Below are 27,878 nucleotides of genomic sequence, written 5' to 3' on the forward strand. Positions count from 1 at the left end.
GTGCTTTGATAGTGGACACAGGCATCCCAAGTAGAAACTTAACCCCTCAAGCTGCAGTGTCCGCCCTTGACTTTTTTCACTGAGCATGGGGTTTTCAAGATTCATCCATGTTGCATGTGACAGGACTGAATGCTCTTGTTAAGGCTGAGTGGTCCTCCAATGTATGTGTGTGTATCGTCACATTCTGTTCACCTGTTCCTCTGTTTGTTTTCCACAGTGCTGTATCACAAGCATTGTGTTTCAATTTCTGCCACATTTTTGCTAACATTTGGTATTTTCTGGGATTTTGGTAATATCCGTACTGACAGGTGTGAAGTGGTATTTTTCATGGTAGATTTGATTTACATTCTCCTAATTTAGTGATTTATTTTTATTACAAAGTCAGATGTACAGAGAGGAGGAGCGATAGAGAGAAAGATCTTCTGTCCGATGATTCATTCCACAAGTGAATGTAACGGCCAGAGCTGTGCTGATCTGAAGCCAGGAGCCTGGAGTCTCTTCCAGGTCTCCCACATGGGTGCAGGGTCCCAAAGCTTTGGGCCATCCTCAACTGCTTTCCCGGGCCACAGGCAGGGAGCTGGATGGGAAGCGGGGCTGCCGGGATTAGAACCAGCGCCCATATGGGATCCTGGGCGTGCAAGGCGAGGACCTTAACCACTGCGCCACCGCGCCGGGCCCTGCATTAAACATCTTATGAAGCCAAGTCTTTCTGTTTAAGAACATGGAATGCTTCTGCAGTTGCATTATCCTTTCTTTCCTAACTTTTTAATAAGGCTCTATAAAGATGTTATACATTTTAAGTTTATTCTTGGGCAGTTTCCCTTTTATGTTGTTATTCCTGTTAGCTGTCTTAATGAGCTATTGTTACTGGTGGCTGGTTCACTTTGAACTTCTCTGAGCTGAAACATAGATTATTGAAATACAGCACCTACGTTACTTTCTTCTACTGTTGATCCCCACTAGCTTAGAATTTAGCTTCTGCTAAGTTTGGTCTTCTGTAAAACAGAGATTTCACAATGCCTTTTCCCTTTCAGATTATTTTAAAATATTAGGCAAAGTCTGCCTTAGTGTCTGTTTCCAAGATACTGTTCTGTTTATACATCTTCTAAATAAAGCCAAATTTATAACTTCTCTAGCCTATTAAGAATTTCCAGGAACTCCAATGACTATACATTCCTAGCTGGAGAAGTTTATAGGTATCTCAACCCATTGTCCCTATATCCAAGTGAATTCCTTATTCTTAGAGCCAAATGGCACCCTTTAATTTTGTACAACTTCTCTCCTCCCCACCACCCCAACTCCTCCCATCTTCTTTTCCCTCTTCCCCTTTCTCTCTTTATTTCCCCCAAGGATTTATTTTATTTACTTGAAAAGTAAATAAATTTACTTGAGAAGGAGAGGAAGAGAGATTTTACATCTGTTGGTTCATTCCCTCGATGGCCACAGTGGCTGGGCTGGAGCAGGCTGAAGTCAGAGGCTGGGCACTTCTGGGTTTCTCATGTGGGTGCTGGGGCCCAAGGACTTGGACTGTCCTCTGCTTCTTTCCCAGGTGTATTAGCAAATAGCTGGATTGAAAGTGGAACAGCTAGGACTTAAACTGGCACTCATATGGGATGCCAGCATTGCATATGTGGTTTAACTCACCAGGCCACATTGTTGCCTTTTTCCTTTTTTTTTTCTTCCCTTTCTCCTTCTGTCTTTTCCACCTGCCCTTCCCATCCCTGTTTTGTAATTTTGCACCTAAGTAATTTTGCACCTCCACAAGGACTAACTTCCGAACTTTGCTTATTCCCAGCCAGGACATCACAGGTGACATTTACTATTTCAACTTTGCCAATGGGCAGTCCACCTGGGACCATCCATGTGATGAACATTATCGGAACTTGGTGATCCAAGAGCGGGGAAAGCTGTCAAATCCTGGGGCCACTAAGAAGAAAGACAAGAAAAAGAAAAAGGAGAAGAAAGAGAAGAAGGACAAGGAGAGCTCTAAAAGTTCCCTGGTAAGTCAGTGGGTGGCAGTTCCTGCAGAGGCCAGGGCTGAAACCTGAGGGGATGCTGGGAGCCCCTAGGTGTCCACAATGGGAGGATAAGAAACCAGCCTTTTATACATGCACTTTGGATAGCACTTTATCTGGGTTGTGACTGTCATCTGGCAGGTTTTTTGCTATCATCTCTAGCTGGTGACTGTCTTCTAGCCTTGGGAAGTGCCCGTTGCTCAGGGTTGGTGAGAGAGAGAGAGTGTGGTGCCAAGGACACTGGTGAGCAGTAGCTTGGGATATGATGGCCTCCGCGGAGCTTCTGTGGCTGCATGTCCTAAGTCATGCTAGTACAGGCTGATTCTTTGCCTTAAAGTAGCGGGAATTCACCTGTCACACACTAGCGTCTTGAAGACCCAAAAGAAAAGCCTTGGCGTTATCTGCTCTCTCTGCTCTGTGGATGTCTTGGTGCCAGTGTGTCTAGTGGTGGGCAGCTAGGTTTTGATGGCAGCACGCTTGCTGATCCCAGCAGCTTTTGTGTTTAGAGTGCAGAGTGCTCTTTCTCATTGTTGGAGCTGTCTGTCCTGTGTGTCCAAACTCAGGAGGAGGAGCTGCTGAGCCGTGGAGCTGAGCTGAGGGAAGCTCCTGCCTCCATGCAGCTGGGCTTGCAGAGACAGAGGTTGCAGAGGGGGTGCCAGGAATATGTTTTTAATTCTGTCCATGATCCAGTTGTGTTTCTCTTTTGTTGATAGCCTTTATTGTGCACCAGAGCCTGGCTCTTACTTCTCAGCAAGGAGTTCATCTATCTTCCTTCTCTCCCCTGGTGTCAGTTTTGGCTCTGAATGGGTGGTGATGAATGGGCTCCTTTTTATCATGTCCAAGCTGTCCGCTTCCTCACATATCGCTTTCTCATGGTTCTGAGCAACACAGTAATAAGCCCATTCCTCCGAATGCAGAAAAGAGGACAGGCAATCTCCAAAGAGGTAGGATTTTTCTAGTATTATGTATTTGACGGACAGAAGGTGACTGGTGGACTTCTAACCAACTCAGGATGATGTGAAATGAAAATTGGGCATCTGGTAGAACCCTGGCATGACTAAGGATGGAGAGGCAGTGAAGTGTAGTTGCTGGGGTGGAGGGTTAGGTGGCAGAACCGAGTTCTGGCTGTGCTTCTGGGATCCCTGGCCCTTTTGAGGTTTCAGGAAATTAGGGCGGTTGCACAACCCTTGACTATCTGGCTTTCAGGGTTCAAGACAGGAACTTGAGGCTTGCACTTGTCCAGGGAGCACAGGCTTGGCAGGTGGGTGTCTTGGATTTACTGGTTTGGGCTCTCTGGAGGCGAGCATGCATGGCCAGGTTCACTCTTTAAGTGTTTGTAGGGCTGGTTGGTATTTGAGGGTTTCTTCTCACTCTGAAGTGTACAAACTGCGTGGATGTTTCCCAAGTGATGTCACCTTGTGTCTTTGGTGTTCAGACTCTAGACTGAGTTTCCAGGCCTCAGACTGCTGTTGATGCTTTTTTTTTTCATTTTTCTTGGAGTTCTTTGGAGGCCTCAGTAAGGTTGGTGGATTTCAACAATGTTAACCAGACGTAGCTCTGTGGGAGACCTTAGAGATAATTGGACTGGTGATGATCACTTCTTTTGTTGGTAACGAAGCTCTGTCTTTGTGTTTTCTGTAGAGATCTACCTTATAAAATATGGAATGGAGCTGCTGTAATTGAGCCTGGGGTGTGGGTCTTAGTGGCCTTTTGCCATCACTGTAGTGGCCCTGGAGCTACCAAGCCCCACCCCCCCAGGCTCCACAGAGCAAGATCTGTAAGCCACCAATCATATCCAGCCCCTTCTTTATAGAGACTGAAACTGGAGCCCAGAAAAACAACAGATTTTCAGTCCAAGAGAGGTTTTAGCTTTTTTCCCTTTTTGGTGATGTTTTACTTGAAACAGAGGGCGGGTTTCTTTCTAGGCTTGCCCAGGGGTTGAGGTAGCAAGGATAAATCAAGTGCTTTTTCTTAGTTCTCTCTACATGTTTATATATCTGTCTAGGAAATGCAGCCTGAGCAGGGACTTCTGGCTTCCTCCTCTCTCCGCGGCCCGTCCCCTATCCCAGCACCTGGGCTTGCTGATCTGGACCTAGACCAGGAGACGCAGGCTGGAAGAAAGGGCTTCTTTAAGAAAGGGAAGAGCCCATGCATGCTAGGTGACCCACCCCGGCCTTTCTTGGGTGCCCTCCCCAGCAAGCTGCAGCCAATATCCAAGGGCCAAGCTTTCCGAACTCAACAGATCTTTGCTGATGTGGAGAAAATCTTAGGGAGGGCCCCAGGCCAATGCAGGCCAGAAATAGGTGATCAGCAGGGTCTGGAGAAACCCCCGAAGCCGGCAGAGAAAATCAACCTGGGGCTTTCAGATCCTGAAATAGAAGAGCTGGAAAAGATGACCAGACAGCAGAAACGTGGCACCCCAGACCCTCAGGATGTGGTGCCTCTCCAGGGTGGGCAGGATACATTAGAATACAGGAGCCAGACCCCTGCCCACCTGCAGCTTTCGGAAACCACCAAGGGCCCACAGCCGAAAGGGGAGCATAACCACAGCATAGCCAAACTGAGCTCCACTGGCCCTGGGGGGGACAAGGGCCAGAACCCTCTTCCCTTGCCATCGGAGGAGGAATCCTCCCTGTCTCTTTTTTCTTCTCATCACCTGCTGCCTACCAGGAAGAGCAAGTTGCTATTGTTGGAGAGGAGCCCAGCAGAAGACCTGAGCTGGAGAGGAGTTACAAGGGATGAGGGGAGCATGGGCAACGGGAGGCAGAGGAAAGAGTCCACAGCCTTGTGGAGAGGGCAGTTCGCCAAGCTCATCACCAAGGACACCTCAGGGAGCTGCAAGGAAGCCGAGCCCATTGACCTTGAGGCTACAGGGGCCTTGGCTGAAGACATGTCTCAGGGACTGTTCCTAGTAACACCTGCCAGGAAGGAGGCAGAACCAGTTCAGACTGCCCCTTCTGAAGGCACCCTGGCAGGGTCCCCTGTAGGGGAGAAGAGAACCCCTCCAATGCCCTTGGAGTCCTCTAATGGAGATAGGAAGGCTAGTGGTTCTGAGCCTGATGGGGAAAGCAGCAGTTACAACAACAGCCTGGCCTCCCACCTTGACTCTGAGGTCCTGGGTGAGATGAACAACTTGCCTTGGGACCTGCCAAGGCCCCAGGAATTTGTCTGGGGCATGGGTCAGTCAGGCCCTGGAGTCATAGGTCAGCACTTAAGTCCCTTGCTGGCACGGCAGTTGTCTCCCATGCACAGCCCTGCTGAGGAGCACTCAGAGAGTGAAGACTACTCGGAGGACCAGAGGTTCTACCAGCACATCCTGCAGATGGCCAAGATCTCCCGGCGGCTGGAGGGCCTGGGGCTGCCCGAGAGCATGCAGGAAATGCCATGCCAAGACATCACCAGCATGGTCTGCTGCATGGCGGCTAGGTGTTCGGGGTTGTGCAGTGACGATGAGCCTGAGGCCCTCAAAGCCATGGAGAGGGACCACAGGTTTCTGACCCAGGGGCCAGAGCTGCTGGAACTTCCTCAGGAGGAGGCCCTCGCCTCAAATGGCCTGGAGTCCTCTCCCCAAGTCCACTCCAGCAGCAGCCCCCACATACAGGGGCTAGTCGAGCTGAGCTCCAGCAGAGGGCTTCCTGCAGGGCCTGGCAAGATGCAGCTGCTCAATCAGGTAGGCTTCTTAGAGAGTCTATGGCCCAAGGCCTCGGTGGATTTGGCAGGGAGGGAGCAGGTGGAGGTGATATCTCAGTGCAGCCCTCAGGTATGCTTTCCTGCTGTTCATCCTCTCTATTGATCTATTAACCACCTCAATGATGATCATAGGGGGTGATGTGTGCTTCAAGTGTCTTGTCCCATATTGCCTGTAAGCTAGGGCTGGGGTAGATGTGACTTCCTTCCCCAATTCTAACTGTAATTCATGGGGAGGTCCCAGGGTTTGACGATGGTTAAGTCTTGAGGGTGGACAGGGTCTTGCTGATCTTGGCAGCTATGCAGGATATGGGCACTCTCCTGATAATTTGGGCAGCCTTTTCCATGAGCGGATTCTGGAGTGGGGTCCTTCCACGTGTGCACCTTTGTCTTGCAGCCCTGAACTTCTTCCCTTTTCTGAGTCACAAAGGACTAGACAGCTCATAAACACTCACAGAAGGCTTGGAAGTTTAATCTCTGACAGCCAGTGCGCTGCTTCTACTCCTGCCTCTGCCAAGGTCCCCGGGAAGCCCAGTGGATAACATCTATGTCAGACCTTCCTGAATGTCTCACTCCCTCCCCTTACTGGGATCTGCTGAAGGGTTGTGTTCGCCCTGTCATTCTGACCCTTTTTCCAGCCACCATATTTTTCCTTCAGAAGAAGCCAAGTTGTATCAGAGACCATGGGAATCAATCTGAATTTCCCCGGCTGCTCTTTTGCTGTGGCCCGGCAATGAGTATGCCTGGTTGTTCCCTCTGGTTTCTAATTGCTGGCACGTGTTGGTTCTGCGTTAGCCCTAATAACTACTGTAGTGCTATAAATATCAGATAAGCTGCAGATTATCCTGAAGGTTTTAATTAACCCAATGGCAGCAAGTATATCCCCTCTGAATGACAATGCCACGCACAGTCCCGCACACGGAGTTAATGGCCGTCTGTAGAAGATGAGCAGCTAGGTGCCAGCAATGTATCATTTTCCTGCTAACCATTGATTTGGTAAAGGCCTGGCAGAACAAAGTCCTCAGCATGCCTGTCTCCCCCCTTTGGTCGCCAAGCACGTTAGCAAATTAGCCATGTTAGGAGTTTGTAATTTTCCTTAAATGCGGTGAGGGAAGGATTTTGTTGGCTAGTGACTAGGGCTGGTGGGAAGGATTGAAGCCAGGAGGAGTAGGCATGATTTGCCCACAGTTTATTCAAAGCAGCTTTCTTGAGTTGTTTTCCTGCCATAGCCTGAAGGTGGCATAAAGCATCTACCATCTTGGGCCCGGTGTCGTAGCGTAGTGGGTAAAGTCCTCACCTTGTACACCCGGGATCCCATATGGGCACCGGTTCTAATCCCAGTAGGCCCCATTTCCCATCCAGCTCCCTGCTTGTGGCCTGGGAAAGCAGTTGAGGACGGCCCAAAGCCTTGGGACCCTGCGCCCACATGGGAGACCTCTAAGAGGTTCCTGGCTCCTGGCTTTGGAACCGCTCAGCTCCAGCCATAGCGGCTGCTTGGGGAGTGACAGACGGAAGATGTTCCTCTCTGTCTCTCCTCCTCTCTGTATATCTGACTTTCTAACAATAATAAAAATAAACAGATAAATAAATAAATAAATAAATAAACAAATATAAAGTGTCTACCTCAGAGACAGTCCTGGGCTCCAATCCAGTTCTCCCACATGAATGGCAGGGACCCAACTTATTGAACCATCACCTCTGCCTCCCAGGGTGCACATTTACAGGAAGCTATGTACACGAGTGGTACAGGGATTCAAACACAAGCATTCTGATGCAGGATCCAGGTGTCCCAAGCAGTGAGTTAGCTACTGTGTGCCAAATGCCAGCCAACTCATTCACCCATTCCCTCCCACCTATTTTTTTTTTTTTGAGTTTGAAAGAGTTTCTTTATGTTGTTAAAAGATTTATTTATTTTACCTGAAGGTCAGAATTACAGAGGGGTCTTTCATCCTGTAGTTCACTCCCCAAATGGTTGCTAAGGCCAGAAATAGGCCAATCCAAAATCAGGAGCCATTAACTTCCTTTTCTGGGTCTCCCATATGGGTGCAGGGGTAAAAGGACTTTGGCAATCCTCTGTTGCTTTCCCAGGCTATTAACAGGGAGCTGAATCAGAAGTGGAACAGCTTTGACACCCATATGGGATACCAGTGCCACAGGCAGAGGATTAGCTTGCTATACCACAGCTATACCCCACTGGCCCCTTCCCACTCCCTTTTCACAAAGTTTATTTTGGGAGAAGGATAAGGGAGTGAAGAAGGGGAATAGATGGAAATGGAAGGGGAGTGGGTTGGAAGAAAAGTAAGAGAGAGAGTACTCATGTACTGGTTTACTCTCCAAATGCTGTGGCAGCTGGGACTGGGCCAGACTGAAGCCAGAACTGAGAATTCAGTCCAGGTCTCTCAGGTGAGTGGCAGTGAGCCAACTGTTGGAGCCACCATCCTGCTTGCTAGAATGTGTACCATCAGGAACCTAGAACGGAGAGCAGAGGCAGGGCTGGAACTCAGCCCCTCTGGGATACAGACATCCTTCTCAGCATCTTAACCTCTGTGCCGAAGGCCCATCCCGTTTAGTCTTCTTTTGTCACTTACGTATATTTATTCATAGTTATGTTTATCTTATTTTTAAAGATTTATTTATTTTTATTGGAAAGGCATATTTACAGAGAGAAAAGGCACAGAGCGAAAGATCTTTTATCTGCTGGTTCACCCCCCAAATGACTGCAATGGCCAGAGAAGAGCCAGTCTGAGACGAGGAACCAAGAGCTTCTTCTGGCTTTCCCATGTGGTTGCAGGGTCTCAAGGCTTTGGGCCATCCTCTACTGCTTTTCCAGGTTACAAGCAGGGAGCTGGATCTAGATGGGAAGTGGAGCAGCTGGGACATGAACCAGTGCCCATATGGGATCTTGGCGCATGCAAGACAAGGATTTAGCTATTAGGCTGTTGTGCCGAGCCCAGTTATGTTTATTTTCATCCAAGAAATACATGCCCATAGTTTAAAAAAATGTGAAATGGTGGATGGCCTTGTGGTATAGGACGTAAGCTGCCACTTGAGACAGCTGCATCCCATATCGGGTGCCTGGGATCAAGTCCTGCTTCTGATCCAGCTGCCTGCTAATGCATGCCCAAGGAGGAAGCAGGTGATGGGTCAAGTACTGTGGTTGCTGCTGCCCACTAGGGAGACCCAGATGGAGTTCCTGCTTTCTGGCTTTGCCCTGGCTCAGCTTCAGCTGTTGCAGGCATTTGGTCATGAACCAGTGGGTGCAAGGTCTGTCTCTCTGTTGGCTCTGCCTTTCACATAAATGGAAATAAATAAGCAAATGTAAAAAAAAATCGTAACTAGTTACATTTTGAAAAAAGCTAGATTGGACCACAGGGTACATCACTTCAATACAGCAGTTCCCTGGTATGACCGACCACCTGCCTGGGAGCAACCACTTTGTTCCCAAGTTTACTTTCATCTTTGTGGACAGTGGGCCTAGGCCACTTTCTCCTGAGTTGCTCGTTTTAAACTTCATCCACTGAGCTCCTCCTCTTGATGGGTGAGGACTTGTGTCCTCCTGCCTCATCCTTCTCATCATGTAGTTTCTGAAAGCAGAGCAGAACACCATACAGCAGCTGCCAGATGCAGAGGCACAGTTTACTGTGTTGTAGCGTTGGAGCTATGAGAATCAGGAAGCCAGCCTGAGATTTCTCCCACACTTGGCACAACAGTAATTTGTGGCTGTTGTGTTTCATTAGCATCCTCTGAGCGGAGGTGGTTTAAATTTGAGCGGGCAGGATTTAGATGCTTTATTTCTGTATCCTGTCTCTGACACTCTCAGAGCCACATGTTTTCTTGGATTTGTAACGTGATGTTTTCTGTTAACCAGGCTCTGGGCTCCTCGTTGGCCCCAGTCCATGTTCCTCTCGGGGGCCTGGCCCCTCTCCGAGGCCTTGTGGATGCCCCATCTTCTGTGCTTTGGGGACCTCCCAATAAGAGCCTGGGGAGCTCAGCGGAGTCTGGTCAGCATAGAGAACTGCCGGTAAGCACTTGCTCATGGTCAAGGGTGTGGTGGCAGTATGGAGGGACCAGCTGAGTGCTGAGTCTCCTTGGGAGGGTGAGTCACCCCTGGGAGCTGGCACAGGGACGTGGGTGCTGACTGACCCGTGCCTGTAGATCAGGCAGCATGAGCTGGAGTTACCAGGTCTTCTCCAGGGATGTGGGGGGACTTGATGTAAACAAAGGACTTTCAGAAGGTTGTTCCTGAAGCGCTTCCTGGTGAGTCCTGTGCTTTTCTCTCTCTTGTAGCTTTCACAGGGCTTGAAGACGCCCACGGGAGCCACGGGCCTCCTGAGCTCAAACATCCAGGAGGACAAGAATACTCTCAGGCTTTTGGCTTTAGGGGAAGATACCCATGAGGAGGATGAGGAAGAGAGCAACCACCAGGTGAGGGTCAGACCCTCTTTTATTTATTTTTTACTGTAGTAAAATATGCATAAGGTAAAATTTGCCATTTGAGCCATTTTTAAGTTACAGTTCAGTGATACTGAATACTTTTACAATGCCATTCACCCATCACCACTGTCCGTTTCCAAAAGGTGTTCATAATCCCAAGTGTAGACTCTGTTCCCATTAAACAGTGGTGCCTTGCCTCCCACCATGCGCCCCCCACCCACCATGCGTACACACGCTTCCCCTGTTAATCGCTAACCTACTTTCTGTCTGTAAATTTGTTTGTTGTGATGGTTCACGTGAGCACAGTTTTGCAAGGGTTGTCTTTGGTGTGTGGCTTCTGTTGTGAGCATGTTTCCACGATCATCCACATGGCAGCACGTGGTGGAACTTCATTCACTTTCAAAGCTGAGTACTACTCAGGGTGCGTATACGGCACATGTGGTTCATCCATGTACTTCCTGATGGGTAGATACATGGGTTATTTACAACATGCACTCACTCTGTGATATTTCAGAAATAGCTTAAAAGGGAGTTTCCAGCCTATACCTTTATTTTCTCCAGTCTGTTCCCCTCCAGACAGTACTGTGAGCCACCTGCCAACCCTAAGCCCTGTTCACACTGGTAAAACACTGTGAGTGAGGCTGCCTCATGGGATTCAGCCCCGGAGTGCAGGATACAGCCTGCTGTCCTTGGCATTCTCTTCTTCTAGGCTGACCAGCTCCCTCACACTCACCACTCACATTCACCTTTGTTTCCAGAGTGTCCGCAGCACGAGTGACCTTCTCAAGAACTTGCACCTGGATGTGGGGGCATTGGGAAGCGATCTTGAGTATAAGGTAAGAGCCTGGAGCCCTGCAGGCTGGGACTTCAGCCTGGCCTGTGTCTGTTGCCTTATGACGCCTTTCTATTTTGTCCCAATCCAGGGGGATTTGCAGTGGGACAAGAGGGGGAAGCAATTCGTTCCTCTACTTAGGTACCAGCTCCCAATGTGGCTTGAATGGTTCTGCATGAGGTACCCTACTGGTGCTGTCATTCATTGGTGCATCAGTGGAACTTGATCACTGCATCATAGAAGACAGACTTCCACGATGCAGGGTATAGGCTAGAAAGAGGATGGCAAGGCTGTGATGAAGGGAGCAGTTTGGATCTACCAGGAAGGCTTTTATTATTATTATTATTATTATTATTATTATTAAGAAACTGACCTCTGAGGTGAGCTAGGAAGGAGGATGGGTCAGTTCAGACATGCAGAGGTAAAGGTAAAAGGGAAATTCAAATGTAGGAACTGCACAGACATAGGAGGTGTGGGGTAAGTTTAGGGCAGGTGAGGTCTCCTTACTCTAGGGCTGGGTCTTAGGCACTGGAGTGGCTAGCCTGGAGGTTTAGAATGGATTCCATTGATACTGGGAGCCATCAGAGGTACTGCATATTCCAAAGCCTTTTTTTTTTCTTAAGGTTTCTTTATTTGAAAGGAAGACACACACCCAAATACGTACACACAGAATCATTTGATGATTCACTCCCAAATGAGACCTGCTATGGCTAGGTCTGGGCTGGGCTGAAGTCAGGGGCCAGGAACTCCATCCTGGTCTACCACACTGGTGGCAGGGGCCCAAGTATGAGGCCCATCTTCTACTATCTTCCCAGGCGCATTAGCAAGACCCTAAATTGGAAATGGAGTAGCTGGGTCTCTGATATGGGATACCAGCTTAACCCACTGCACCACAATGCTGGCCTGTTCCCAAGTCTTACTATGTGTTGAATATGGGCTCCATCCCAGAACACTGTGTTATGTGCTGTGGAAGATAGAATTACCAGGGAGATTTAGACCCAGATTTGCAACTAGAGAGGGAATAGATACTGGGTATTTGCACTTAGTAAATATTCAGTCAGTGTTGAATGAATGGACATTTAAGGTGTGGTAAGATAGAGTAGAATGGTTAGAGCTGTGACACAGCTGCACTGTTGCAGGGAGTTCTGTGGGAGAGCTTACATTTCTCCTGGGTCCAGAGGGCAAGGTAAGGTTGAGATGTAGAGGACCTAGGAGATATCCTGGCAAGCAGATAGCCTGAGGAAAGGCACAGGGGCTAGAAAATGCAGAGTCATTGATGGCAGTAGCTCTTGGAATATGCTCCCAAATTATAGTTTCTTTATCCGTATCTGCCACCAGAATGTTGTTGAGTGGCAGGCATAGTGACATAGTGGAGTGCTTGATCCCAGCTAGGCTGCTCTTCTGACCCAGTTTCCTGCGAATGTGTCTGGAAGGTGGCAGATCACGGCTTAAGTACTTGGGTTCCTGCAATCCGTATTGGAGACCTGGATGGAGTTCCTGGCTTGGGGAGTGAGCCAGTAGGTAGATGATCTCATTCTCCTTAGCATGCTACTTCCAAACAAACAAACATAAACCAAAATTCATCATGTGGATATAGTACCCAAAACTTCCAATATGTTGAAATTGGAAGATAAATTCCATAGTATTCTTTCTTTTCCTTTCTTCCTTCTTCCCTCCCTCCCTCCCTCCCTCTCCTTCCTTCCTTCCTTCCTTTTCTCAAAGATTTCTTCATTTACTTCAAAGGCAAAGTTACAGAGAGTGAGCGAGAGGGAGATAGAGGTCTTCCATCTTCTGGTTCACTCCCCAGGTGGCCACAATGGTCAGGGCTGGCTCAGGCTGAAGCCAGAAGCCAGAAGCTTCTTCTACGTCTCCCACATTGATGGTGAGGGCTGAAACACTTGGACCATCTTCTGTTGCTTTTCCCAGGCCATTAGCAAGGAACTGGATCATGTGCTGGAGTCTCTATGGGTTGCTGGCATTGCAGTTGGCAGCTTTACACCAATACCGGACCAAATATATTTTCTAGCATCCATATTATTGATTTTTAAATAATTAACCTTTTTGTAAGTTCCAAAAATGTTTACACAACCAGTGAATCATAAAGTCAACAAGTTAGCTTTCCCCATTTAAAATATTGACTATAGATGCAATCAGTTAAACTTTTGATGAGTCTAAAGGTTCTTTTAAATACCTTAAAATTTTTAAATTCAAACAAAATGCTTTATTAGAATAGTCATAAAACTGGCTAGTAAAACACTAGCATGCACAGCATGGGTCTAAGTTTGTTTGCTCTTTCACTCTCCCATTGTTCATTCTTTCTTTCTGGCAGAGAAGGTGGGACAGATCTTACATCTGATGGTTCACTCATCAAATGGCCATAATGGCTAGCATTGTGCCAAACTGAAGCCCGGAACCTGGAACTCCATCTGGGTGTCTCACATTGGTGACAGGAGCCAAAGTATGTGGGACATTATACATTGCTTTCTCAAGTACATTAGTAGGGAAGGTTTGAACCGGCACGCTGATGCAGCATGCCGATATTATGAGGGTAGCTTAACAATGTGGACCCCCTCATATATACATATAAACAAGTAAATAAATGAATGAATAAATAAATACACATATGTATAAAGCTCAATTTCCTTTTCCACGAATTTATAAGACTATTTGTTGGAAAGGCGTGTGTTTATATGTGTACATGCAGAGACAGAAATAGATGGACAGATTTTCCATCTTTCAGTTCACTTCCCAGCCAGGACTGGGGCAGGCCAAAGCCAGGTTCCTGGAACTCAGTTTGAGTCTCCCAAGTATGTGATAAGGCCTCAGCTGCTTGAACCCAGAATAAGCCTTAAGAGGAAGCTGGATTGGAAGCAGAGCTGGGATTCTGATTTGGGATGCCAGCATTCCAAGCAGTCTTAACTTTGACACCAAATGTCCACTGTACCTTATTATTTCTGACCTGGGTTTCTTGGTTTCTACTCTGAGTGCTGGAGTCTCTGTCTAGCTGAGGTTTCAACTGCTAGATGACAGCCCCCAACTGACACTTGAGACCCAAGTTGTGGGTAAACCTCTCAGGGAGACCCTCTTCTGATTGGGCAGGATCCTTTGAAGTTGAGATGTTGAATCTGACTTTAACATTTTGTGCCAAATGTGGTAGTTTTTCTGAGTGTGCCAGTGTTATCAGCCTGGCGTGTGTATACTTTGAAACCATTCTTAGTGAGTGAGGTCCGGTCTGTTTGGATTAAATGCAAAGCCTTCCATTTGGTTCCTTGACGTAACAACTTTGTTTTCATTGCATCCAATGTGAAGACTATTCCTGACTGATGGGCTCAAAGGAGATGCTTAGGGTTAGAGCCTGAAAAGATGGACATAAAGAGGAGTGCAGGTGTCCAGAGGACTTACTTCTGGAGAAGAGTACTTTCTAGAAGGCAGGAAGTGGAGGGTGGAGTATGCTCTTTACATTTCTGTATGTCCAGTCAGCTTGGGGCCAGCTGCAGCACAGCTGTCACCTGAGTACATTTCATCCCACAGCTGAGGGCATGAAGATGTGAATGACTCAAGGAGCTATGCTGGGACACAGCAGTATGCAGACAGATTGTGCCATATTGCTTTCTTTCCCTTGCTTTCCCTGGTGCTGGGTAGAGTGGATACTTGGTCTCTGCTGCCGGCTGGGGTTAAAAGTCTCAATGTACACAGGTCATGATTGACTTTGATCTTGGGCCAGTTGATTTTTATATCACAATGGCTTATGAATGTCAGTAGCAAAGTCTCTTCTTCAAAATGTCCTAGATTTCTACAGTCCTTCCTAGTGATGATTATGTACTTTTTTGGTGGGGTGGAAAGGGGGAGTGGGAACTTCTAAGTGTTTTTATAACCTCTCTAATATAAATAGACAGCTTGGTGTGATGGAGGAAATGTCTGGCGTGGGTGGTGTTAAATACACCTCCCACCACTGTCTCTAGCATCCCAGCAGCTTGAGTTCTTTTTGCTACATGGATTGTTGGATCCCAGTGTTCTCAAGCAGGAAATGGGCTTTTCCTGTTGGGAGGTTACTGGTGGGAATGAACTGGGCTGTCAGAGGACAGTCTAAGCTGCCTCTGCTTGGGACATGCTCCTTTGTGAATGGCTTTTGTCGCGATTTAGAGACCTGGAATCCTTGGTGCCACCAACCTTGGCCACTCCTGGGCCACGTGGGCAGTGCCAGATGGAGATTTCCTCCTTCAGTTGGCTCTGCTCTGTCCCTGGTACAGTCACTTTGCTCCTGAATCCATGAGAGGGCAGTAAGATGGCAAGGATGCATCGCTCCCTCTGTCTCCTCCCTCCTCCCCTGCTTTCCACCTTAGATCCATTTCTACTCTGTTGTAGACTCAGAAGGGAAAGGCTTATGGAACCATGTGGGGAACGCGTATGGATGGAATGGTTGGCGACTGAGAGATAGGCAAGCAGGTGGTGTGAGACCATGTGGCGCTGATGAAAAGCCTATCCACAGACCAAAAGAGTGGGAGGGAACCCAGCTTAGAAATAACAGGATAATGTCAGTGTGACTGAAAAGCAGTAGTGTCTCCATAGATCTGTGCAAAGAACTGAGACCAAATGGGGTGGGAAAGGGACCTGCAAAGTCAGCTGGCCTGTGGGTCGCCTTGGCGGGGGTCCCTCACCACAGTCAGTTCCTGCCTCCAGAGTCCTGTCCTGTGTTGTGAAGGTCGGAATAGCCCCAGCCTTTGAGCAGGAAGATGGGGATGGCAGCTCTGGAGACTTCATGGCTCTCGGTGGGGTGTGTTACATACACATGGAACAATTCTTACAGCCATCTCTTGTACCCACTCTTCATGCAGATGGTAGAATCTTGAAATATGCCTTGAGTACAAGGACCTTGGGCTGCAACAGGAGGAGACAGAGAAGTGTGAGCCACCAGAAGAGTTGAGCGCAAAGCTGTGGGTCTGGCTATAGGCCCACACCTGTCCTATGCACCCCAGAGCCTTGGGTGGAAAATTGCACCATTGCTGGAGTGTGTCTGCTGGCTGGGGTTTCATGTTTTGGGCTCAGCCTCTGATGGAATGAAGAGCAAGTAATGGATGAAAGCAGAAGAGTAGGGAGCTCAGTGGGTTTTTCAGACACTCACTCACATGTGAATGATCTACAACAAGGGTGAGTCCCTCTCTGCTTTCCCACCCTGAGGTTGTACCCTTGGCTGTCCTGTCAGTGTGGTCAGTTGGCATGAGCACAGAGAAGAGGCCATTCATTTTATTACATTTTATTTATTTATTTATTTTGAAAAGCAGAGTTATGGAGAAGGAAGGAACATGGAGAGAGGTCTTCCATCTGCTGATTCATTCCCCAAATGACCAAAATGACCAGATCTGAGCCAATGTACAGGCAGGAGCTTCTTCTGTGTCTCCCATATGGGTGCAGGGTCCCAAGGCCTTGGGCTGCCCTCCACTTTCCCAGGCCATAAGCAGGGAGCTGAATCAGCTATAGCAGTGGAGACAAGAACCAGCACCCATATGAAATGCCAGCACCACAGAGCAAAGGATTAGTGTGCTGCACCTCTCTGACAGCCCCTGAAGGCAGGATTTTAAACCACTACGCCACAATGCTGACCTCTACAAGAAAATTCGAATCTGTTTTTCAGAGTAGGAAGAGAAGCCTCAACTCCCATAGCTGCAGAATATCCTCATTTTTAAAACATAGTCAACAATACTGAGCATCTCTGGTGTGAAATGGTACTGAGACAAGAGGAGGCTGATGATGAGGCAAATCAGCAATTATAGTAGCTGTTTTGCTGGAGGAGGAGAAAGCCCATCTTAAGAAACTGCCCCAAGAACGAGGGAGGACATCCTCGAAGAAGTGACTTGAAGACAAGTGGGAGTTTGTGAGAGGAGAGAGAGAAAGAATTTCTTATGCGTGTGCATAGCAAAGTAGAGAAATAGTGTGATGGTTCTGCCTGGCGGGGGACATGCAGAGTACAGTGGAGGTAACCTGTGAGAAGCAGGCAGGTGTGGGATAACAAAGGCTGTGGGTCACGTGCTGGGTGCTTACTGTGTTCTCAAGGCTGGGGGCCTTGTCTGTGGTCTGACACTTCCTCTGATCCCAGATCTGTTCCAGACAGCCCTCTTGGGGCTAGATTTTAATGCCAGCCTCAACCTGAAGTACTCAACCTGAATCCAGGTTGAGCTTCTTAAGGTTACTGAGTGAAGGGGTTTGAGTGGCCAGACACACCTCATCCCTTGACACTCCCATCTCCCTCTTGGAGGCTTCGGGGTCTTCCTTGGAGGCCCACAGAGCCATTGTAGAGCTCTTGTTGTGTGCTGGACCACTGCTGCTGTGTGGGAAGTAGAAGGCCAGGCCTTAACCTGTAGCCTTCTTAAAGAAGAGGACCGGTAGTGATGACCTCATTCATGTGGGTTCTGGCTCAAGTCCTGACTGCTCCACTTCTAATCCAGCTCACTGTGAACAGCCTGAGAAAAGCAGCAAAAACATGGGTCAAGTTGCTTGGGTCCCTGGCATTTGTGTGGAAGACCCAGAAGAAGCTTCAGCCTGGTCCATGCAAGAAGTCAACCAGTGAATGAAGATCCCTCTCTGTCTCTCATGTTCGAATAAACAAGTCTCTCTGTCTCTTTGTTTCAAAAAAGGGGAGAAGGCACTCTCTTGCTCTCTTTGCTGAACCCAGTGGTTGCTGCAGATTTCTTCCATGTTAGATGTGGGGATGGTGGGAGGGATGCCTGCTTTTGTGTTCTTGGCAGAGGATGCTGCCTCCAGTGTGCTTAGTGATCACCTTGCACGGGGGGCCGGTGGGGATGAAGGGCACCCTTCTGGCTCTGTAATTCTTACCACATGTTTACGATGGAAAACAGGAATTTTAGGCTTAGTAATCTTTTATCTCACATGATCGTCCATTATTGGAAGGCAGCACTGGTTTCTGAGTCTGTCGTCTTATTGTGTGATTCATGGGGCTGCAATAAGACAAATGTATTGGGGATGGCTCTATGGCATACTGAGGGTGCTGGTTCAAGTCCTGACTGTTCTACTTTCGATCCAGTTCCCTGCTAACATGTCTAGGAAAGCAGCAAAAGATGGCCCAAGTACTTGGGCCCCAGAACCCACATGGGAGCCTTGGAAGAGGCTTTGTGATCCTGGCTTTGGTCTGGCACAGCCTCAGCCGTTGTGGCTATTTGGGAAGTAAATCAATGGATAGAAAATCTGTCCCTCCCTCTCTCTGTGTGCTTTACCTTTCCAATAAATCAATACATCTTGTAAAAAAAAAAAAAGAAAGAAAAAAGACAAGTGTGTCATCTTAGGGCAGAGCTGTATAGAATAGAGCAGTGATTTCCAAGCTCATCCATGGATGGAGAGCCAGTTGATTGTATTTAAATAACCCTGGAAATTCAGATTCCGTATATCTGAGGTAGACCCAGGATTCTGTGCTTTAAAAACTTGAGTGGGTGTTTGCTGGTCTTTGAAGTTAGGCCCTGGGCATCCACCATGGGCCTCAAGAAGTGACGGCTTGGTCTTAGCACGTCCTCCAAACTTGTGTGGGTTCTTAATGTCTTGCTTTCTTACTCGGCTGCACTCCCTAGGAGTCCCTGAGGTCCAGCCAGCCAGAGGAGAAGAAAGATGTTTCTCTTGATGTGGACCCTGCCAGCCCCTCTCCTCCCGGCAAGCTCTCCAGCCAAGGTGCAGACAGCAGTCTGAGCAGTGCCGATGGCAAGGAACAGCAGGAAAGAGGGGCCAGTCCTTGGCTGCCAGAGAAGGAGGAACATGGGAAGAGTGATCCTGCAACCCCCAGGAGTCCAGTGACTCTTGGCGTGGACCCCGAAGCCCGTCTGCCTGCCCATGCCTCTGTAGCACAGCCCCCAAAGGATCAAGTGGATGCAGAAGAGGAGGGTTCCCAAAGAGAAGAGGCAACACAGGAGCCAAAGAAAGAGGCTTCAGCTCTGAAAGAGAACATATCAGACAATAGTGAGGTAAGTTTCTGTGTCCCGTGGGCAGATGCCGGCCGAAGCCTTCCACTGCTCACTTCAGCCCCATGCCTCTGCCTCTCCCTGCACCTTCTTTATGGAGTCAGGCCCTGCGCTGGGCTGTCAGTAGCAGCCAGAACCCTTAGTAGTGACAAATATGCCCAGACCCAGCAAGCAGTAAGTCTGAATGAACCTGCTGACCTCCTGGGCTCGGAAACCTAGAGCAGAAGTCCTCTCTTCCCTTGGCACCCTCCTGGGATACTCATTGTTCTTGCCTCTCCTTCCTTTCCCTTCCCCACCCCCAATGTGCCTCCCTCTCCACTTTGCATGAGGAATGTTGCAGTCTAGTTCAGAGAGAGAGTGAGCAGAACATTGTGTGTGTGCTGGCAGACCACAGTTGGCAGTGCCCTGTCCCAGCTTAGGTGGTGGGTTAGATTACAGGAGGACTCAACTCCTGTGGCTGTTTCTGAACCAACCCAAGGCACGGACTGGTTGCTTTGGTAAGACCAGTCCAGCAATCTCCATGGATGGAAGTAGGTCCGAGTGGGAAGAACCCTTGGCATTTTAGGTTTCCCAGCCTTTAGTCCTGGTCTTCCAGGTGTATGGTGAGGGAGTTCATCCAAGTAGCCCTTACGACTTCTGGAAAAGAGAGTGACAAATATGCTTCATAGGAAATCATCAAGTGTTCCTGTTGCCAGTTCCCTTACCATCTATGCTGCATTTGACCCCTTGGGTGTGTAAATCTTTGCTGATTTAATTCAGAGTGGGTCTGGGCTATGTGGGCCCAGTGGGTGGAGACTGAGGCTTACATCTGTAGGGCAGCGTCCACAAGCCTCTTTTAGGTTTTCTGGAAGGGGTGAGTTTCACTTTGGGCTGAGCCCTGTCTTCCACCAGGTACTGAGTGGGAATTCCTGGGAGTGCCTCTGACCCCATGCCCTGCCTGGGGATGTTTTTCGGGGCCTCTGTTTCCCTAGGAGTTGGAGATCAGTGAACATGTAAAGGACGTACATCTTTTGGACTCCATGGATTCAGACCCCAAGTCCCTCTGTGGCCTGGTGAGTAGAGCAGAGGGACAGCAGTGGGTGGTGAAGAGCTTGGACTTGGAGTCCCCAGGAGGAGCGTATTTGCCAAGGATCACATTGTTTGTAAGTGGGGAGGTTGGCACTCGTATTTTGGGCGTATTAGTGCTACTTCCTTAACCCATGAACTCAAGATCATGGTGCCTGCTTTACAGATGCATTGTGAGAACAAAGCAAGGTAGAGAATGTCAAGCACGAGCATCTAAATGTTCAGTAACCATCAGCCATCAGTGCTTTCCTCATGTGTGACTGGCCTATGAAATCATTGGATTGTCTCTGCTGTAGCAAGAATGTTATGGAGTCTGGGAAGTTAGAGACTGCTGTACTGTGTTTATGGGATCCCCTGGCAGTGACAAGGAAAACGCAGGCTTTGTGCTGGGATGCCAGCATGTATGGTCTCCTTCCTGTCTAGCCTGCTGTGTGCAGGATCATCTGCCAGATACACACCTGAGGGGAGTGGTCAGGGTGCTTTTGGGCAGATGTGACCTCTGGAAACAGTCCTCCATCTGTCTTTCGGAGGCTGATCAGAAGGAAGGGATTAATGGGACAAGGTTAGGGATGAGTAGTAACGGTATGAGGGGTGCAGAGGAATTAGGGCGCTATGTGTTGCAGCCCCTTATTGTACCAGGGGCTTACGAGGCAGATGGCAGCTGTATTTAGTGGAGGAGGACTCAAACTGAAAGGGAACAATCTCACAGGCTAAGAAGGGACGACAGAAAGCCATTGTTGTTGGCAAAAATTTTCCATGAAGAATGGCCGTGTCATTGAACTCTCAGAAGCCAGGGCCGTGGCCCTTGTGAAGCAGCCACCCGTGTGCAGCAATGTGCCCATCAGCATTTTTCTTCTCTATGGGAGGACAGGCAGGAAGCTATGGACAGCAGGACCAGACCTGGTCTGGGCATCCCGCCATTTGTCAGGGCTAATGACAGAGCTGTCCCCATCAGCATGCTACTGGGTAGCAATCCTTCACTCCACCCAGCAGGGGTCTTAGGCTCAGGAGTGGCATGGTCCTGTGGTAGCCAAGGGGCAGCAAGGAGCTGGCACCAGAGTGGAGCACTCGCTGCCTATCACCAGTATGAATCTGTGGAGGAAGTGCCGCTGATTGATCCCTGTTGTCCAGAGAGGCGTTATGTGGAAAGGGGGAAGAAACCCACCAAGCTTCCTTTCCAAGCTGTACACTTTTAAAAAAAAATTTAAATTCTCTTTAATATTGCTTACGTAGTTGAGAGGAATGCATGCTCATATGGGCCTCCGATTAGGGTGGGAAAGGTCAAGGTGTGGGGGGAAGGTGAATGGGACAAATGTTTCAGTTCATTTTTCTCTCTTGTATCTGCTGGGAGGGGATGGGTGAGCGTTGTTCCTTGCTGTCAAACTACATCAGCACCCATGCAGATAGTCCTGTGATGCTGCCTTAGAGACCTGATGTGGGGAAGAAAGAATGTTCTGAGGATGTTACTTGAGTGGTTTTGATAGTGCTGAGACATCGTCAGTTTTGTTGCATCAAGGTTGAGAATATCTTGCCAAGGTATGTTGTTTGAGCAAGTCTACCTTAGTGCATGCACAGATCCAGATACTTGCTGCAAAGCTTGGTCAGGGGAGTTGTCCAATCTGTTCTGCTTTTCATCCTCTGATGAGGCACTTGACATTCTCTGTTAGTCAAGATGAGCTGGATGTCATGTTCTCTGTGCGATGTGCACAGTTTTGCTGGGCAGTTTTGTCTCCCTTCTGCTTTTCTGGTTGAGCACTGGAGTGGGAGAGACAGTTGAGAAGTAACAAAGTTTGCAGTTGTCATGGACAGAGCCTAGGCTGTAAAGTCAGCCCCTGGGTCCACCCGACCCGCAGCCCTCTTGCTCATCAATTGCAAGAACTTGGGTAAAGTGCTTCCTCACCTGCTTCTCCATCTCAGGTGGGAATAATTGCTTCAGTCTCACAGGGTTATCCCCCTGCCCCTGATAATTTTGCTGTGGAAAATCTGAAGTGCAGGGGGAAGTTCAACGAATTTTATAATACTCACTACCTAGAGTCCACAAGACACATTTTATCCTGATTTACCACATCTTTCTATCCAATTGCAGTGTTGTTCTGCAGGTTAAGTTAGTAGAGGTTGAAATGTTGGGGTGGTGTCTGGCATTGTCACATTGTCATAGATCCCTTCCTGGAAGGTTGGAGTTGGGGTGGGGATTGGAGGACAGGCCAGAGGGGCACTGACATCGAGACGGAGACAGCTCACCTCCCATCTCCACTGTCTCTAGGATTTCGGTTTCCGCAACCGGCTCTCGGAGCACCTGCTGGATGCGAATGTGCTTTCTCCAGTCCTGGATGGAGCTCACTGGGAGGTGAGTCTCTGTGGCCTGTCCCAGGGTGTGTTTCTGGAAGTCTGTCCCTTTTAGTTCACTCAGGCATGGCCCTGCCTGAGCCTTTGATAGGGCTTCTTACCATTCCTGCTCTGTTGCTGCTGTGAATTAAAGCAGTTTTCCTCCTCTACATTTGTCCGTTTGTCTATTCATTCAGCAGGAGAGGGTTGACCACCGCTTACTTGCAAAGTGCTGTGACTTTCAAGATCCTTTCTGCCTTCACCCCTCCATCCCTTCCAGCTCATGCTCCATCCCCCTGCCCCCACCAGCAGGGTCTGCCACGCTGTTCTCTGCGCCTCTGCTGCTCTGCCTGCTTCACCACTTCCCCTTTGGTCCTGTTGAGACAACCTCTGGCATATGAATCCGTCTGTTCTGCACTTTGCATCCCTCAGTGCTTCTTGTGTTTTATTGTATACTGCTAAATTTCTTTCCCCTGCCAGATGCAAGCTCTGTGTGGGCATGGTTGAAAGACAAATACTACCTAAACAGAGGTGTTGTCCATAAAAGACATCAAGCTGGGAACACCAGTTTCTTCTCTATGAGTTGGCTGAAAGAGAGTTCTGGCATGCAGTCTCTGCAGGTTTAAGGGAACACTTGGTTCAGAAATGTGTAGACTGCAACACATGCTGGGTTTACTGCGAGCCTAGCCTTGGAGTCCTTGATGAAATGCATGCTGGGGACTGGGTGTAGTTGCCTGGCTGGTTACAGTTCAGCCCTGCATGTTCCTTTTAGTGTTCTGGCTTATCAAGCCTTCTTGGGTCAGTGCACAGCCACCAGATTCCTGCTGCTTTGTGATCACCCCATGTGTGGTGCTTGAGGGAGATGAATTTACAAATCGGGGCAGGTGGGGCTAGGCAGCAAGAAGTAGATGTCTGCATTGGGAAGCCGTCGGGGCAGTAGGTAAGTCGGAGAGTCACTGAGGGTGGAAGGAGGCCAGCAGCTTTTTTGGGTCATGTTCCTCAACATAAAGTGGTAGTGGGGCTGGACTAGGATTTGATTCCCAAGAGGTACCCCTGAAGCAGCTGGTCCTGACAGAGGAAGCCCTTGAGCATGGCTGTGACCAGCCTCCCAGGATGTGGCATCACCAGGTGCTTGGGATGACTGACACCGAATTGGAGTGGGACTCAGCCCTAGCTCTCTGCCGTGCTTGGAGCTTGGAGAAGTCAAGCAGGGAAATGATTGAGCAGCAGCCTTGTAGGGCACACATAGATACAGCACTCCCTTTCTTTCCTGTGGACTTGGGACCATTTGGCTGTGTTCTTCAGGTCTCTCTAATGACAGGATCCAGGCAGAGGCTTTGAAACAAACTAGTTTTTGTTCATGAAAAATAGTTCTCACACAGCTTTATTGACAGGCGATAAGCAGCACATATTAAAGTTGATGTTTGGTGAGTGTTGCCATATGTGTACATCTTTGTAACCCTCACCACAATCAGTATATGATCTTGATGAATCATGGACATGATGGATTTTATAGTAAAGTAAGGAAATCATCAGCGCTTTATTTCAAGTGATGCATAACGTCCAAGTCCCCATTTCCTGCAGGCCTCCTCCCACAGGTGGGGCCTGGGAGCAGTTGCCATTAACATTTCCCTTATATTTTTTCTGTGATCCTTTTTTTCAAAATCGGTTTTCTATTTGTTTTTCCTCTTTACAAAAAGTGGAATTATGCCACCAGAAGTGCTTGGCAGCATACTCTTTCAATCAAGGAACACATCAGTAGCTGCTTCTTGGTTCCTTCACACTGAGCCATCTTTGGGGTTCTTGGTGTTGGCTGCATAGTCTTCTGCTGTGTGAATGCACCCTGATGCAGTTCACTGGGGACTGACCTTAAGCAAAAACAGGCCCCTGCAGTTAAGTTAGGACTGGGAAATGGGTGTCGTGGGTAATGTTAGGCCAGAGCACAGGATACACTTGCTTCTTCTCCTGTCAAAAGAGCACTGATCTCATGTGATCTAGATGAGGGAAAAGCCAGGCTGGGCTGACTGTTCCTACTAGTGTAAGCATAAATTAGAGTGGGTGAGGGTTGGTTGGGCATCAGCTGGCAGAGGCTAGCACTGGGAGCTAATTCTGTCAAGTTAAACCGCAGAACCACCTGGAGAGTGCATAATCTGGGAGTGGGAGTGGCCTAGTAAGGAAATAGTGGGCACCTCCCTCTTGGGTTACCACTCCCACTGAGAAGCATGAAAACCAGGATTGGAGCAGGCATGGCTAGACAGAATAGCACCTGCCAGCATGTGTGTGGGCTGGATAGTAGGGCAGGTCAGGTTAAACTAGGCTTCAATGTCCATTGACGTGCACGAGAGCTAAATGGGATGTGGGACAGACTGAACAAGTCTGTGGTACATAGTGGCAAGCATGGGAACAAGGGTAGGGGACAGGCTTGGTGGGGGTTATGGGGAGTCGCCCCGACTAGGCTGCAGCTCCCACTGGTTTGCATGAGGGCCGAGTATGAAGTGGGCAGGATTGGGCTGGACTGCAACACCCATTGGTTCACGTGGAAGACAAGGCTGGAAACAGAACTGACCCAGCAATTGCAACCACCAGCATATGCATAAGCTAATTGGGGTCATGGACTGTGCTGGACGCTGTACTGGCAAGCACACACAAGAATCAGGTCTGGGATCACCTCAGATGAAGTTTCTCTGGTGATCTTTCCAACTGAATTGCTGATCTCAGAATCCCATGTAGAGACTACGTCAGCCAGTGGATTCTGAAGACTTAATCATGCTTGGAACAGTGAGATTGGCAGCAATTCATAACTGTTGAACTATCAAAATTGCATGAGCAGGACCCCTGGCGCATGCCCCACACCAGGGACCTGGGTCGGGTGGGAGGCTGCGTGGGGCTTTTCCCTTTATCTCTCCCCTTACCCTGGATACAGAAAAAAAACCTGGTATTAGTGTGGAAACAATGGTCTTACCCACTTTCCTGTGACATTTGACCCTTTGTACCCTAATCAACTATGTAAAGATTATTAAAATAAAAGAATTTTAAAATTAAGAAAAAAAAAGAGCGCTTATTTCCTTCCCTCTCTGGCTCTCTGAATTCTGTTCTCTGGCAACAGATTCTTGGGAATAAGTAAAACTCCACCCAGTGGACTTTCTGTCAGGTTGCTTCCCCTTTTCCCTGGCAGTGCCTAGTTCAGTTTAGTGGGGAAATGCAAAGACGGAGTGAGAAGGCAGCACACCGGAAGACTGGGACCACAGTTTACCCTCCTGTCTTTATCCACCTGCTACTTGACACGTCATTTGGGAGTCCTTCCCGACTCAGGGCTCAATTCCCACATTTTCATTACAAATACCCTCACTTTCTTGCTCTTCTTATAATTTAGTTTGTTAATGCAACCAGCGTGTGCAAATTTTTTTCTTTCTTGTTATTTTCCTTGAAAAGCGGGAGAAGGTGTTTGATGAGCTTGTGGAGTTTGCGGGCGTAGACAAGTTGTGAGCCGGTGTGAGGAGGAGGTGGGGGTAAGGCTGCATGCCTTACTGTCTGCAGGCTCTGCTCGGGCTGATGCGATGAGGAGTGGCAGTCCTGGCAGGGAGCCCTTCTGCTGCAGGCACTGGGAGCTACTCACTGGCTGCACCGCTATTTTTAATGTGATTTGGAGGAGCCGGGGGTGCAGTCCACACTCTGCCCTTCGTCGCCCATCCAGATGGCAGTGTTGGCCCCAGCTGCTGGGGCTCAGGCTGCCAATGGTGAGATATAGGGACTGGCAGGCACACGGCTGGGGACCCTGCTGGGAAAGACAGAGTGGGCTGTCTCGTGCCCTCCCTCTCCCATTGACCTCTGTGTCCCAGAACAGACGGGGCTCCTGTTGGTGTGTGGGCGGACGGAGGACAGAAGGAGTGCAAGTCCTAGAGTGGGAACTGGCAGTCTCAAAGCCTCTTTTTTTTTTCTTCCCTTTTTCTTTTGCCTCAGGCTGGAGTGGAGGCAGAGGAATGTGGGAAGAGGAGCTAACACTGTGGGATGGCTTGCATCAGGTCCACGATCTAACTTAGATTTAACTTAATCCTCACCACGGCTCCCTGCTCACCCGTGAGGACTGTTTGCTATCCTATTTTCCAGTGGAGGAGACAGACTTCCCAGGGAGCAAGTGCTAGGAGAAATAGTTAATCTCAGGCTGACTGTACTATCCTGCCCCTGTGGAAAACATTTGAGGAAACATTTGAAATAATCAAGAATAATTTTTTTTCAGTAAGTTTGCTAAATTTGCCCAGACACCTATGCTTTAAAATTTGTGTGCGTGCATTTTTTTTTTTCGTCTTGGGATGGATGGGAAGGAAGTGGCAAGGGGATAGTATTGTCTACCTCCTGGCCTGGGTCTTGCAAGGGGGCCAGAAATGGAACCATGGGAGGACCATCTGCCCCGCTGTAGGGACCTGATGGTCTCCTCCTCTTCTCGCAGTTGCTCTCTTGTTCCACCTGGACTCTGCCTCTTTAGAATCTTTTGTTTCGAACATGCTTGCCTGACTTAGCTCTAGCTGCTCCCTATGTCACTGGCACCATGGATGCAGGCCTCTGGATCTGGGATTTCTGCAGATAGCTCTGGCTTCCAGCAGGAGGCAGTATTTTCCTTTTTCTTGCATGTTCGCCTTCTGCCTCTGGCTTCTAGCTTTGTGTGCAGCAGCTGTGCTCATCTGCCTCACCTTCTAATTGTGAACATGGTGGTGCTGGTGGCTTGGCCAACAAAATACAGGAAACTTCATTGGGCAGCCCCTAGCCCTTCGTGTCTGTGTCTTATTGTGGTCTCTGTCCTCTCAAGCCATCTCTCAGAGCTTTTTGCTAAGTGTGGTACTCGACAGGAGTTGGGGAGGGGGCTGCACCCAAATGCAGCCTCCGCTTTCTGCTGCTTCTTGTCTCCAGGTCCAGAGGTTAGGAAGAGAGCACCAGAATGACAGCCAGTCCAGCCAAGAGGAGCTGCAGAGCAAGCAGTCCAACGGCTCGGAGAGGTATAGTGTGAGGGAGGCTGCCCTCCGGGGCCTGGGGCAGGGAATACCTTCCAGATGCTGTGGACTTGAACAGACTTCTGAGTTTTGGTGGTTGGCAAGGCCCGGAGTATTCTTGTCTGAAGGCCCTTGGTGAACTGACTGGGGAACTTTGGAAAGAACTAGTGTGTGTGTGTCTGTAGGAATTAACTTCTCATTGTGCACCAGGACACGCCATGTGAAGGGCTGCTTAGAGCAATTGGTGGGGCCTTTTGCGGGTGGGGTGGGTCAGGGCTGTGTCTTTCTCACTGGAGTGGGGTGATAATTACCTCACTGGAGTACAGTGATGAAGCTGTGTGAATCTGGTCGTAGGTGGGGCTGAAGCAGCCTGCTAGAAGTTGGGGAGAGTTACACCTGTGGTTAGCTGTGCAGCTCAGAGCTCTGAACCAGGGCACTGCTACATCAGGCGTGGCTGTGTTCTCTGTGTGTGTGAGAGAGAGATAGCGATTGAGCGAGGCTATCAGCTCATTTGGTTTGAGTCTGTCATAAGGCCACCATCCTGCAGGTGGAGGGAGACTGCATTCCACTTTTT

The 27,878-nt window shown here is 48.9% G+C and overlaps 1 protein-coding gene across 1 annotated transcript in view; it reads left to right on the forward strand.

The window, feature by feature from the left end:
* CEP164 (centrosomal protein 164) overlaps positions 1-27,878 on the forward strand; it is a 67,955-nt gene that overhangs the window by 21,486 nt on the left and 18,591 nt on the right. Inside the window, exons 4-11 of the mRNA XM_040977012.1 lie at positions 1,796-2,000; positions 9,571-9,723; positions 9,990-10,127; positions 10,895-10,972; positions 18,546-18,932; positions 19,901-19,981; positions 22,258-22,368; positions 27,231-27,310. Coding sequence (XP_040832946.1) covers positions 1,796-2,000; positions 9,571-9,723; positions 9,990-10,127; positions 10,895-10,972; positions 18,546-18,932; positions 19,901-19,981; positions 22,258-22,368; positions 27,231-27,310 — 1,233 coding nt within the window. The remainder of the gene's footprint in view (positions 1-1,795; positions 2,001-9,570; positions 9,724-9,989; positions 10,128-10,894; positions 10,973-18,545; positions 18,933-19,900; positions 19,982-22,257; positions 22,369-27,230; positions 27,311-27,878) is intronic.

The sequence above is a fragment of the Ochotona curzoniae genome, unplaced genomic scaffold (assembly GCF_017591425.1).
Source record: "Ochotona curzoniae isolate NIBS_2020 unplaced genomic scaffold, NIBS_Ocur_1.0 contig_2723, whole genome shotgun sequence".
NCBI classification, from domain to species: Eukaryota; Metazoa; Chordata; class Mammalia; order Lagomorpha; family Ochotonidae; genus Ochotona; species Ochotona curzoniae.